The sequence below is a fragment of the Loxodonta africana genome, chromosome 3 (assembly GCF_030014295.1).
Source record: "Loxodonta africana isolate mLoxAfr1 chromosome 3, mLoxAfr1.hap2, whole genome shotgun sequence".
Lineage (NCBI taxonomy): Eukaryota > Metazoa > Chordata > Mammalia > Proboscidea > Elephantidae > Loxodonta > Loxodonta africana.
This window is the reverse complement of record NC_087344.1, coordinates 143,391,437-143,406,538: the sequence shown is the minus strand read 5'-3', so window position 1 is coordinate 143,406,538 and position 15,102 is coordinate 143,391,437. Positions and strand designations below refer to the sequence as shown.

Genomic DNA, 15,102 nt, shown 5'->3' with positions numbered 1-15,102 from the left:
AGCATAACTTTGCTTGGTGGACCTGCTGAGTCTGAGGTGCCTGTGGGACCTGGGGGTGGGGATGTCCAGCACTCAGTGGGACCTGAGAACTAGAGGTTTGGTGGACACTGGCCAATAGATGGTCACTGAGCAATGGTAGACAGGAGGGGGTGGAGAACAGACACTGACATTTTGCAGGCTATAAGGGAGGAGGCCAACACCTGTCTGTCAGTTTGTCATGCTGTGGTGGCTTGCATGTTGCTGTGATGCTGGAAGTTATGCCAGCAGGGTCACCCATTGTGGACAGGTTTAATGGAGCTTCCAGACTAAGACAGACTGGAGGAAAGGCCTGGTGATCTACTTCTCAAAATTTGCCAATGAAAATCTTACAGATCACAACAGAATACTATCCTATATAGTGCTGGAAGATGAGCCCCCTACTCAATGGCATTACACAATGGCCTCAACAATGGACTCAAACATACCAACAATCAAGAAGACGGTGCAGAAATGAGCAACATTTCGTTCTGTTATACATAAGGTCGCTATGAGCTGGAGCCAGCTTTACGACAACTAACAGCAACGACAAGGGAAGAGGAACCCACCAAGGAGAAGTCAAGGAGCAGTTAAACCAAAACCAAACCCCTTGCCATTGAGTTGACTCCGACTGATAGAGACCCTATAGGACAGAGTAGAACTGCCCCATAGGGTTTCCAAGGCTGTAAATCTTTATGGAAGCAGACTATCACATCCTTCTCCCGTGAAGCAGTTGGTGGGTTAGAAACACAGACCTTTAGGTTAGCAGGTGAACATTTAACCACTGTGCCATCAGGACTCCTTAGGGAGCAGTTAAAACCAAACCCGTTGCCATGGAGTCGATTCCGACTTACAGTGGCCCGACAGAATGAGTAAAACCGCCCCATAGGATTTCTGAGGAGTGGCTGGTAGATTCAAACTGCCGATTTTTTGGTTAGCAGGCATAGCTCTTAGCCACTGTGCCACCAGGGTAGGCAGTTTGGAGGTAGGAAATGTGAAGAGAGAGAGCTGTTTTAACTGTGGATTAGCTGACAGTGAACAGGACGCATCTCTGGGGGCTGTGGGAATTCTTGTTCTTCAGTGCAGAGAATGAAAGCTTAAACCCAAAACGGCTTGACTTACTAAAGGGATCTCTGGCCCCACCCATGGGGCTGTCTTCAAGGGGTCCACTGCAGCCCTCACATGCCTTGCTGCCTCTTACCTCCAGGTATTGATTAACCAGGCGTAGGGTACGATCAGTGACATTAAATATGTCCCTCCAGTCGAAATTTGCCATGTTGTCAGCCCTGCTCTCCGGAGGACCCTTATAGAGGAAGTTCAGCACGGCTTCTGCAGTAATACCTTCTTCACTGAGCTGCCTATTCAAAAAATCTTTTACTGTTGGGTTCTCCAGGATGTCCTTGGGAAAAAGCAATAGTCACAGCATTTAGAAAGTCCACGAATCTTGGACCTGTTCCCACTTTTAATGATTAAGCATGGAGACCCTAAGGCTCTCTACAAAACTGATTTTTCATCCACTCTAAAGCAGACCTATCCATACCCCATTTCCCCCAAATACATGAGTTTCCAATGGAAAGGAGGTGTGTGTGTGTGTGTGTGTGTGTGTGTTGGGGATATATAGGAAACTTTATTTCTCTTAGGAATTTTCTTCTTTCTTAATTATCCCTGTTATATAGGACTCTTGTCTCCTGGCTTTGCAGAGCTGGAAATGAGACCAGCCATCAGACTCAACCATCTTTGCAGTTCCAGAGCTCACCCCTTGGGGAGATGTCCCTTTGAATCTGAGGCCCTCAAGTGAATTCATAAAAGGAAGAAACCTCAGGAAGCTACTGGTCCTGGTGGCATAGCTTTTAGATTTCCCCCTGAATTCAAGAAACATTGCCCACCCAAAGTCAGTGACTCCATTTGGTGACAGCTTCTAGAACCTAGTGCCTTTGGGCCTTGCTTGTTATGCTTTTGGCCTAAGTCCAGTAGTGATTAACCCTTTCCTGGGAAAAGGAAAAAAATGGAACTTTCCTGGCCCTTCTTCCCCTTCCCCAATCATCCTCTAAGACCTTCCGTACTCTGATCATGGTCATCTGTGTGCTCTTGTCAAAGAAGTACCAGATCTGGGGCCCTACTTCTTCCCAGGCCTTGACCAACTTCCAAACACGCTCTAGTTCTTCAAAAGTTGAGTTGGCCTAAAACAAGACAGAGAAAAGAACAGAGAGAAAAAGAGAGAACTTTTCGTTGTATCTTTCCTGCCCCAGTCATAAACCTTGAATGTTTGGGAACATTCAAGGAAGTGTTTTTCATTTTCTTAGTCTATTGATATTTCCCAGAACAATCTGTTATTTCCCAGCCTCCCAGAAGGCAAGAATCTAATTTCTTAATATCTCTGAGGTACATGTAATATTGATGATGTTATTGTCTCTGAGCTTCATTAAAGCTAGATTTGGACTTCCTGTGAATAAATATTCTCCCGCCCTATCTTTGCCCGTTCTGTGTAGCCAGGATTCCAAGAACTGTGAACCCTTCCATCAGGGAAATAAGTCAGGCACTGGGAAAGAAAGCCTCATTGTAGGCTGCAGTAGAGGAGGGGAGTCCAGGCAGGGGCACTGAAGCAAAGCCAACCAATGGTGACTATGGATCAGGGAGGAAACCCAGGAGTTCACTTAGCAAAAAACAGACACAAGGCTTACTACCAGGAGGGCACATGAAAACACACACACATTCATTCTTCTGGGAGGCCCAAGGTATAAGGGACGAGAGCAGCTGGGATCTTACGTTCTTCAGTATTCTGCGAGCCAACTGGGAATCAGGAGTAAAGAGGATTTTTCCCATCAGCAAAGGCTTTGCTGTCCTCCAGACTATTTTGGTTAAGGGGTTTGACTCCAGGCTCTGGATCAATGCATTACAAAAGGAAGCTGCCAGGAGAGAAGGGACAGATTTTATAGAAACTCTCCAACTGCTCACAGCTAAACATGGTCATTAGTGTGTTCTAACCACATGTCTCTTTCAGCTCCTCTACGGAGGAGTTGACGAATAACCTAAATTAATAGGCTGTACCCTCCCCCACCCCAGCTCCCCAATAACAAGCTCATCATTAGTAACAAAATGCCACAGTGCATCTCAATAATGGCCTCATCAGAGAAACAAAGGGTGGGGCTTGCCTTGTGTTTTTTTGTGCTTTAGAAGAAGGAGGCTGAGAAGGTTGCGGGGTGATTATTGCAAGGACCAGAGGCCATTCTAGATGAAAGGAACCAAGAGGTCAAACAAGACCTCCCTTTGGAATCTCAGCGTTAGCCTCAATAATTCCCCTTCAATTAGCTGCTTAACATCTTTGTTGTGTGTGGCTATCTCATGGCCCAGCTAGTCTTGGTGAGTCCCTTGCAGTCTCTTTTCAATTTTTAATTACTAGTTGCATTTCTTCCCCCACACCCATCGATCTACCACACAGGAGCCAAAAAAAATAGTGAAAAGTGGGAATGATTACTTGCCAGGGACTTACCATTTGGAAAGTATTTCAGTACTGTACACACAGATTTTCACTGCATCGTGTGTGTAAAAATATCTCAAAGCCGTGTTTACTTGCGAAGGCTGTTCTGACCTGAGCTTTGCCTGCTATCCTGATTTTGCCTCCTCATTTATCTTTCTTCTCTTCCTACAGAACTTAAAGCCAGTCCAGTTAGATCAGTGGGAAATGTCCCCTCTGTTCCCTTTCCAAGTGGGCCTCAGTTGTTTCCATGGCTCACATTCCGAATTCTCTATCAGCACAGACACTTTTCTACAAGGGTAAATGGACTTTCTGGCAGAAGAACCCCCTTTGCCCAAATCTGCTCAACAAGATCAAGGTACAGTCAACTCCAGGGTTGGTATAACTTGAAGATGTTAAACCATCTGGGTAATCAGCATCAGAGGGGGTTGACACACAGACTCAGAACACTTACTTGTTCTTTTGTCATAAGAAAAGACAGGATCTTTCCTTGTGGAGTCAATCCCCAGGAAGGCCTTGTAATTGTTGTCTTCATACCAGTTGAAAGAGAACACTCGAGAACCTCCTCCCTCTGGATAGCCACACAGGAGGTCAGACAGGATGCCCATCAGTTGTGTGAAAGTCTGTGGGCCGCCATTCTGCATGAGGGGCCTGGTCACCCACAGCAAGTTTTGAACACTCGGACGAAGGACAAACTACAGCAAGACAAACACTTCAGGTTATTTTAAGACAGCCAGGATCATCATACATGGTGAAGCCCAAGCTCCAAAGTTTGAGGAGACCTCCACATGTACTTTAGACTTCTATATTTAAAAGAAAATATTCAGGAGGCAGTGCCAACATGGCACCATGCCATCTCTCTGCAGCAAAGATCTGAAAAACTAAGCAAACAGATACAAATGTCAATACCAGAACCTTAAGCATCAAATGAAGGGATAAAGAACTAGACCAAATATCAAATGGGAGAGAAAACTGAAGGAAAATGAGGAGAGATATGGAATGGAATCCCCTGCCAACTAACATGGCACAGTGTTGCTATATGGAATACAGCCAGCAACAACTCCAAACAGGGAGTATGGGAAGGCAACTTCACAGGGCTCCCAACAGGAGACAGCACCTGGTAACCAGAGAAACACACTTTCCCACCCCATACCCTTCTGCCACCTCTGGCCTGCTGCCGCCCTGGGTTCGTCTTACCCTCACCTGCCGGCCAGCACCTGCTGTGCCATTTTTTTTCTTTTCCCTTTCTTCCTTTTCTTTCTCCCCTCCAGCTAGCCCTGTACACCACCTCCACCCCTTCCTGATGGGCCATGCTGTGCCACATGGCTATAGGGCCACTGGCCCACAGCTGCCCCCGGTTCACCCCTGCCCCCCCCGCCACCAGCTCCTGCCATGCCAATTTTTTTTCTTTTTCCCTTCTTCTTTTTCTTGTTTCCTCCCATCTAGCCCTGTATGCCACCTCCACCCCATCCTGCCAGGCCACATCTCACCAACTCTGCTAGAGAGACACTAGCCCATGGCCGCCCCTGATCTGCCCCAACCCCACCCACTGGCCCCTGCCATGCTACCATTTTTTCTCCTTCTGTTTCTTTCTCTTCTTTCTCCCTCTGATCTAGTTCTGTACATTATATCCCCTACTTTCCAACTGGCCCTTGAGTCTGCCCTGCACCCACATGTTGGCCCCCAACATGCTTCCAGTTTTTTAATTAAAAATTTTTTTCTCTTTGTTTTTTTTCTTTATCCCTCCCACTTAGTTCCATACGCCACCTTCCCCCCTGCCACTGGAACTCACTCTGCTGCCGTGGCTAGAGAGTCACCAGCCTGTTGCTGCCCTGGTCCGCCCCACTCCCACCATGCTGCCACTTATTTCATTTTTTTCTTTCTGCCTCCCACCTAGCCTCATACATCACCTTACCCCCTTTCCCACTAGCCTCCAGGTCTACCCCATCCCCACTCACCAGCTACATTTTTTTCCTTTCCCTCTTTTTTTTTTCTTTCTCCCCCTCACTGAGTCCTGTCCTCCACCCCCCTTCCCACTGGCCCCCATCATGACACAGTGGTAAGAGCATCCCCAGTGCTTAGGCCCACTGCTGCAGTGGGCCTGTATTACCCCATCTGCCGCTTGACCAGCTGCTGAATGGTGGGAAGCAAGCCAGTACCACTCCCCATCCAACACCCTCATGTATCTGGCAAGGGGCTGTGAATGCTTCCACACTGCTGGACCAGCATCAGGAGGCAGACAGCACTCACCCATTCTGCCCTCAGCCACCTCGCCAAACCACTGTAGAGTGAAGTAGGCTCACCTGGCCCTACCCACCTAGACAAGGTGATGACAGTTATCATGCCCACAGACGAGAAAGCAGCAAAGCACGCTTGGCCTACCTGCCCTGACATATCAAAACAAAACAAAGAAACAGAACAAAACAAATGAACATAAAATCAACAAATAAAAAATACCTTAATGTCTCAGTGTAAAAAAAAAATTTTTTTTTTTACACAGCAGAAAATAACAAAACATATAAAATAGCAGGACAAGATGGCTCCAGAAAGTGATCAAAATAAAGAAACATATGACCTTTCAGTAGAAGAAAAGGCAGTGGAACTACCTGATATGGAATTCATGAGACTAATATTTAGGGATTTTCAAAAGACTAGGAAATGGATCAAGGAAAATACACACAAAACCAAGGAAGCATAGCTAAAATCAAGGAAAACATAGACAAAGTAATAGAAGAAGTCAGGAAAATAATACAAGAACAAAACATCAAAATAAATAAACAATCAGAAATCACACAAAAACAGCAATGAGAGATCCAAAAGATAAACAACAAAATTTCAGAAATGCACAACTAAATAGAAGGTTTTAGGAGTAAATTTGAAACAACAGAAGACAGACTCAATGAGACTGAAGACAAATCCATGGGTGCCACTTTGAGGAAAAATTGGAAAAAAGAATGAAGAAAACCTAAGAATTATGTAGGACACATCAAGAGCAAAAATTTGCACATGATTGGAGTTTCAGGACAGGGGGAAATGGAAAATACAAAGAAGACTATTGAAGATTTGCTGGCAGAAAACTTCCCAAATATCATGAAAGATGAAAAGCTGACCATCCTAGAAGCTCCACAAGCTCCATAAAGGATAGACTCCAAAAGAAACTCACCAAGACATATCATAAGCACACTTGCCAAAATCAAAGACAAAGAATTTTGAGAGCAGCTTAAGAAAAAAGAAAAGTCACTTACAAAGGGGTAGCAGTAAGACTAAACTCTGATTATTTGGCAGAAACTATGCGGGCAAGAAGGCAATGAGATGACACGTATAAAACCTTGAAAGAAGAAAAAAAAAAACTGGCAACCAAGAATAATATATCCTGAAAAACTCTCTCTCAAATACATTTCCAGATAAACAGAAATTAAGAGAATTTGTAAAAAAACAAACCAAACTTACAAGAAAAATAGAGAGTCCTTCAGTTAGAGAACCAACAGCATCAGATAACAACTGGAGTCTAGCACACAGGACAGCATCAGCCAGATACCAACCTAGCTAAAGAACTCTCAATAATAAAACAAAGCTAAAAGACTTAAAACAGGGAAACAGAGATGGCAAAGTCAAAACAATAAAAGGGGAATAAACAGTTTATGTATAGAACTTTCAAATGGAGATCAAGTCAAAAACCAAAAAACCAAACCCAGTGCCGTCGAGTCGATTCCCACTAATAGTGACCCTATAGTACAGAGTAGAACTGCCCCACAGAGTTTCCAAGGAGCGCCCGGTGGATTCGAACCTCTGACCCTTTGGTTAGCAGCTGTAGCACTTAACCACTACGCCACCAGGGTTTCCAGATGAGGTCAAAACAATATTAAGTAATAAAGGACTGTTTCAAACTAGAGAAGATAAGGGTAAATTTCAAGATAACCACAAAGAAAGTTAACAAATGTACTCATCAGAATAAAAAGGAAGAAAAACATAAAGATTCAGTAAACACAAAATCTAAATAATGAAACAAAAGAAAATCCACAAACAAAAGGAACTCAGCACCAGAGAGTAAGCGGAACAAAGAAAACATCAGCACCGCGAAAAAAAGCACAACAATATGACAACAATAAACTCATACCTATCAATAATCACACAGAATGTAAATGGTTTAAATGCACCGGTAAAGAGACAGAGAAAGGAGGAATGGATTGAAAAACAGGACCCATCAGTATGTTGTATACAAGAGACACACATTAGACACAAAGATAAAAATATATTAAAAAATCAAAGGATGGAAAAAAATATATCAAGCAAATGGTAACCAAAAAAGGGCAGAAGTGGCAATACTAATCTCAGATAAAATAGACTTTAAGGCAAAATTAACCATAAAAGACTGGGAAGGACATTATATAGTAATTAAAGGGACAATCCACCAAGAAGACATAACCTTAATAAATATCTTTGCATCCAACGACAGGGCTCCAAAATACAAAAAACAAACTCTAACATCACTGAAAAGAGAAACAGACGGTTCCATAATAACGTAGGAGACTTCAACACACCACTCTCAGTAACGGACAGAACATCTAGAAAGAAACTCAACATGGACACAGAAGATCTAAAGGCCGAAATCAACCAAACCGACCTCATAGGCACATATAGAACACTCTACCTAACGGCACCAAAGTATACATTCTTTCCCAATGCACAGGGAGCATTCTCCAGAATAGGCCACATTTTAGGCCACAAAACAACCCTCAATAAATTCCAGAACATCAAAATAATACAAAGCACTCTCTCTGATCACAATGCCATAAAAGCAGAACTCAAAAACAGGAAGAGCAAGGAAAAAAAAAAAATCAAATACATGGAAACTCAATAACACCTTGCTTAAAAACAACTGGGTAATAGAAGAAATCAAAGAGGTAATAAAAAATTTCCTATAATCAAATGAGAATGAAAACACACCATACCAAAACCTTTGGGACAAAAGCAAAGGCAGCTCTCAGTGGTCAATTTATAGCAATAAATGTGCACATCAAGAAAGAAGAATGGGATAATAAAAACATTAGCCCTACAACTCAAACAAATAGAAAGAGAACAGCAAAAGAAGTCCACAGCCACCAGGAGAATGGAACTCATAAATACTAGAGCAGAAATAAATGAAATAGAGAACAGAAAAACAATAGAAAGAATCAACAAGACCAAAAGTTAGTTCTTTGAAAAGATCAAAACAATTGACAAACCATTGGCCAAATTGACAAAAGAAAAGCAGAAGAGGAAGCAAATAAGCCAGATAAAAAATGAGATGGGGGACATCACAACATACCCAAGTGAAATAAAAAGGATCATAACAGAATACTATGAAAAACTGTACTTGAACAAATTTGAGAACCTAGAGGAAATGGACAAATTTCTAGAAACACACTACCTATCTAACCTAACACAAACTGAGATAGAAAATCTGAACAGACTCGTAACAAGAGAAGAGATCAAAGAGGAAATTAAAAAAAACTCTCAACAAAAAAAAAGCCCTGGCCAAATGACTTCACTGGAGAATTCTACCAAACATTCAGAGAAGAGCTCACACCAGTACTACTCAAACTGTTTCAGACCATAGAAAAGGAAGGAATACTCCCAAATTCATTCTATGAAGCCAGCATAAACCCGACACCAAAGCCAAGCAAAGACACCGTAAAAAAGAAAATTACAGACCAATATTGAGATGCAAAAACTTTGAGCAAAATTCTAGCTAATAGAATTCAGCATCATATCAAAAAGATAATACACATGACCAAGTGGGATTCGTACCAGGTATGCAAGGATGGTTCACCGTTAAAAAATCAATCAACATAATCCACCACATAAATAAAACAAAAGACTCACATGATCATCTCAATCAACACGGAAAAGGCATTTGATAAAGTCCAAAACCCATTCCTGATTAAAAACTCTCAGCAAAATTGGAAAAGGAGGGAAATTGCTGAACATATTAAAGGGCATCTACCAATAGCCAACATCATTCTCAACGGGAGAGGCTGAAAACATCCCACCTGAGAATGGGAATAAGACAAGGATTCCCTTTATCACCACTCTTATTTAACATTGTGCTGGAAGTCCTAGCTAGAGCAATAAGGCAAGAAAAAGAAAGGGTATCCAAATTGGAAAGGAAGAAAACTAACACTATTCCTCGATGATATGATCCTATACATAGAGAACTCCAAAGATTCCACAAGAAAACTACTAGAACTAAAAGAAAGATTCAGCAGAGTAGCCCGCACACCTTACTCCTTAAAGAGGTCTTTTGCAGCAGATTTGCCTGATGCATTGCATCCTTTGATTTCTTGACTGCTGCTTCCATGGATGTTGATTGTGGATCCAAGTAAAATGAAATCCTTGGTAACGTCAATCTTTTTTCCATTTATCATGATGTTGTGTGGATTTCTATTTTATGTTGAGGTGTAATCCATACTGAAGTCTATAGTCATTGATCTTCATCAGTAAGTGCTTCTTTACTTTCAGCAAGCAAGGTTGTGTCATCTGCATATCTCAGGCTGTTAATGAGTCTTCCTCCAATCCTGATGCCCCATCCTTCTTCATATAGTACAGCTTCTGGGATTATTTGCTTAGCATACAGATTGAATAAGTATGCCGAAAGGATACAACCCTGACGCACACCTTTCCTGCCTTTAAACCACACAGTGTCTCCTTGTTCTCTTTGAACAGCGCCTCTTTGTCTATGTACAGGTTCCTCACCCAGCACAAGTAAGTGTTCTGGTATTCCCATTCTTCGCGACGTTATCTGTAATTTGTTATGATCCACACAGTCAAATGCCTTTGCATAGTCAATAAAACACAGGTAAACATCTTTCTGGTATTCTCTGCTTTCAGTCAGGATCCATCTGACATCAGCAGTGATATCCCTGGTTCCACGTCCTCTTCTAAATCCTGCTTGAATTTCTGGCAGTTTTCTGTCAAAACACTTGTGCAGCTACTTTTGAATGATCTTCAGCAAAATTTTACTTAATATTAATGACATTGTTCAATCATTTCCACATTCGGTTGGATCACCTCTATTTGGAATAAGCATAGATATGGATCTCTTCCAGGCAGTTGGCCAGGTAGCTGTCTTCCCTATTACTTGGCATAGACAAGTGAGTACTTCCAGCGCTGCAACATCTCAGTTAGTGTTTTCCATCAATTCCTGGAGCCAAAAAAAAAAAAAAAATTTTTTTTTTTTTTGTTTTCCTCCATTCCCTTCATTACAGCTTGGACCTCTTCCTACAGCACCATCAGTTCCTGATCATATGCTATCTCCTGAAATGGCTGAACACCCACCAAATTCTTTTTGGTAAAGTAACTCTGTGTATTCCTTCCATCTTCTTTTGATGCTTCCTTCGTCTTTTAGCATTTTCCCCATAGAATTCTTCAGTATTGCGACTTGAGGCTTGAATTCTTTCTTCAGTTCTTGCAGCTTGAGAAATGCCAAGCATGTCCTTCCCTTTTGGTTTTCTAACTCCAGGTCTTTGCACATGTCATTATAATACTTTACGCTGTCTTCTGGAGCTGCCATTTGAAATCTTCTGTTCACCTCTTTTACTTCATCATTTCTTCTATTTGCTTCAGCTACTTGACATTCAAGAGCAAGTTTAAGAGTCTCTTCTGATACCCATTTTGGTCTTTTCTTTCTTTCCTGTTTTTTTAACGACCCCTTGCCTTCTTCATAGATGATGTCCTTGATGTCATTCCACGACTCGTCTGTTCTTTGGTTATTAGTGTTCAGTACATCAAATCTGTTCTTGAGATGGTCTCTAAACTCAAGTGAGATACCCTCAAGGTCATGGTTTGGCTCCCATGGGCTTGTTCTGATTTTCTTCAACTTCACCTTGAACTTGCATGTGAGCAACTGATGATCTGTTCCGCAGCTGGCCCCTAGCCTTGTTCCAGCTAATGATATTGAGTTTTTCCATTGTCTCTTTCTGTCTGTGGAAAGAAGTAGTTGTTAGTCTTGCAAAATTCTATCATGTGATCTCTGGCATAGTTTCTATCACCAAGGCCATATTTTCCAACTACTGATCCTTCTTCTTTGTTTCCAACTTTTGCATTCTAATCACCAATAATTATCAACGCATCCTGATTGCATGTGTGATCAATTTCAGACTGCAGAAGCTGGTAAAAATCTTCAATTTCTTCATCTTTGGCCTTAGTGGTTGGTGGGTAAATTTGAATAATACTCGTATTAACTGGTCTTCCATATAGGTGTATGGATATTATCCTGTCACTGACAGTGTTGTACTTCAGGAAAGATCTTGAAATGTCCTTTTTGACAATGAATGCAATGCCATTCCTCTTCAAGTTGTCATTCTTGGCACAGTAGACCATATGATTGTCTGATTCAAAATGGCCAATACCAGTTCATTTCAGCTCACTAATGCCCAGGATATCGATGTTTGTGTGTTCCATTTCATTTTTGAAGATTCCCAGTTTTCCTAGAGTCATACTTCATACATTCCACATTCCAATTATTAATGGAAGTTTGCAGCTGTTTCTTCTCATTTTGAGTCTTGCCACCTCATCAAATAAAGGTCCTGAAAGCTTGAGTCCATTCACATCATTAAGGTCAACTCTACTTTGAGGAGGCAGCTTTTCCCCAGTCATCTTTTGAGGGCATTCCAACCTGAGGGGCTCATCTTCTGACACTGTATCAGACAACGTTCCACTGCTATTCAGAAGGTTTGCACTGGCTGGTTCTTTTCAGAAGTAGACCACGAGGTCCTTCTTTTAGTCTGTCTTAGCCTGGAAGCTCAGCTGAAACCTGTCCACCATGGGTGACCCTGCTGGTATGTGAATATTGGTGGCATAGCTTCCAGCATCACAGCAACATGCAGACTCCCACAATGACAAACTGATAGACGCATGGGAGAAGGGCAACACTAGGGACCCTAATACATGGCATACGTAGGATACGAACCATAATTAACAATGCACAAACACCAGAAGATAGACTAGGTAACCGGGAGCTCCTAAAAATTAAATACTTAATGCTCATCAAAAAACCACCAAAAGAGTAAAAAGAGGACATAGAGACTGGGAAAAATTTTTTAGCTATGACATATTCAAAAAGGGTCTATTCTCTAAAATCTATAAGATATTGCAATACCTCAACAACAAAAAGACAAATAATCCAATAAAAAAAATCAGCAAAGGATATGAACAGACACTTCACCAAAGAAGACATTCAGGTGGCTAATAGACATACGAGGAAATGTTTGTGATCATTAGCCTTTAGACAAATGAAAACGAAAATTAAACAAGATATCATTCCACCTTGACAATACTGGCACTCATTAAAAAACAAACAAAAAAACCCAGAAACTGGCAAACATTAGGGTGCAAGGAGATTGGAATGCTTATGCACTGCGGGTGGAAACATAAAATGGTACAACCATTGTGGAAAACGATATGAGGCTTCTTTAAAAAGGTAGAAATAGAAATACCATAAAACCCAGACCCAGTGCTGTTGGGTTGATTCCAACTCATAGTGACCCTATACGACAGAGTAGAACTGCCCCATTGAGTTTCCAAGGAGTGCCTGGCGGATTCGAACTGCCGACCCTTTGGTTAGCAGCACTTAACCACTACGCCACCAGGGTTTCCAGAAATACCATATGATCTAGCAATTCCACTCCTAGGAATATATCCTATAGAAATAAGAGCCGTCACACAAATAGACATATGCATACTCATGTTCATTGCAGCATTATTCACAACAGCAAAAAGATGCAAACAACCTAAGTGCCCATCAACAGATGAATGGATAAACAAATTATGGTACATACACACTACAGAATACTACACAATGATAAAGAACAATGACGAATCCGTGAAACATCTCACAACATGGATGAATCTGGACGGCATTATGCTGAGTGAAATAAGTCAATCACAAAAGGACAAAGAATGAGACCACTATTACGAAAACTCAAGAAAAAGTTTACTCACAGAAAGAAACAATCTTTGATGGTTATGAGTGGGGGAGGGGCAGGAAATCATGAAGTAGATAGTAGATAAGTGTTAACTTTGGTGAAGGGAAAGACAATACACATGCTGGGGAAGTCAGCACAACTTGACCAAGGCAAAGTCAGAGAAGCTTCACAGACATAACCAAACACCCTGAGGGACCAAGTTACTGGGGTGGGGGTCATCTAGGTCAACCGGCATACATAGTTCGTAAAGAAAACGTTCTACATCCTACTTTGGTGAGTAGTATCTGGGGTCTTAAAAACTTGCAAATGGTCACCTAAGATACATCTACTGGTCCCATCCTGTCCAGAACCAAGGAGAATGAAGAAAACCAAAGACACAGGTAAATATTAGTCCAAAGGACTAACAGACCACATGAACCACAGCCTCTACTAGCCTAAGCTCAGAAGAACTAGACAGTGCCCGGCTGCCAACCCCAGGCTGCTCTGGCGGAGATCACAATAGAGGGTCCTGGGCAGAGCAGGAGAAAAATTTAGAACAAAATTCAAATTTACACATACACACACACACAAAAGACCAGATTTACTGGTCTGACAGAGACTTGAAGAGAGCCCAAGATGGTGGTCCCTGGACCCCCTTTTAACTCGGAAGTGAAGCCACTCCCGAAGTTCACCCTTCAGCCAAAGATTAGACAGGTCTGTAAAACAAACAATAACACACTCGAGGAAAGTTCTTATTTCAATCACGTATATGATACCAAATGGACAATACCTGCCCAAAAGCAAAGATGAGAAGTCAGGAAGGGACAAGAAAAATGGACGAATGGGAACAGGGAACCCGGGATAGGGATGGGGAGGTGGTGACGCATCTCCGGGATTGCAACCAGTGTCGCAAAACGATTTGTGTATAAACTGTTGCATGAGAAATTAATTTGTTCTGTAAACTTTCACCTAAAACACACGCACACAAAAGTAATAAAAAAAAAATTCATATTCTCAGCAAGCCTTAACCCAGCTGTGAAAATAAACCTATTGCCATCTACTCAGGGACTAGAATAAACCTTAAAGAAAATCAGAGAGTGAACCCCAAAGCATTTTAATATTGCTTCTTTTCTCCCAGTTCCCTTTATTTGAACTCCTTGGGAATGCGTCCTTGGGGAGGTGCAGAGACTATTTCATCATTAGCCCATCCTTGGGTCCTGTTATCCCACTGAGATGGCAATACTGAAAAGAACTGTGAAATAACGTGATGGTGGAATGGTTCTGTACAAGAAAGACAAGGTCAGAGCAAATTTCTTTGGCCAAGTACTTTAGAATTTAGCTTCTTATATTTGGAAAATTATATTTTTATTAGTTTAATTATATCAAATGCAAATTCCTCCATTTTGCTGAAATGTGCGGTTTGCAGTTTCTTTTATTGTATGTGTGTGTGTGTGTATTCAAGCAAGTATAGAATAAATGAAAGTCTCCATCCCTGACAAAACACTTTTTAAATTCCACACCAAACTGAGAAGACGCTGGTGGTCTTTTCCTCTCCACATGAGTGGATGCCCAGGGCACTCACTGGACCTGTCCTTTGAAGGTAGACCCGTAATCCTAGACACTAAGTTGAGGGGTGCCACAGTTGCCAGTGTCTCAGCTCCCATAATG

General features: G+C 41.9%; 1 protein-coding gene across 1 annotated transcript in view; it reads right to left on the bottom strand.

Moving 5' to 3' along the window:
- Nucleotides 1-15,102, bottom strand: part of ABCA4 (ATP binding cassette subfamily A member 4) — a 172,791-nt gene that overhangs the window by 99,858 nt on the left and 57,831 nt on the right. Inside the window, exons 8-11 of the mRNA XM_064279964.1 lie at nucleotides 3,945-4,185; nucleotides 2,782-2,921; nucleotides 2,079-2,195; nucleotides 1,217-1,414 (exon numbers count right to left, since the gene is read on the bottom strand). Of these exons, the coding sequence (XP_064136034.1) occupies nucleotides 1,217-1,414; nucleotides 2,079-2,195; nucleotides 2,782-2,921; nucleotides 3,945-4,185 (696 nt within the window). The remainder of the gene's footprint in view (nucleotides 1-1,216; nucleotides 1,415-2,078; nucleotides 2,196-2,781; nucleotides 2,922-3,944; nucleotides 4,186-15,102) is intronic.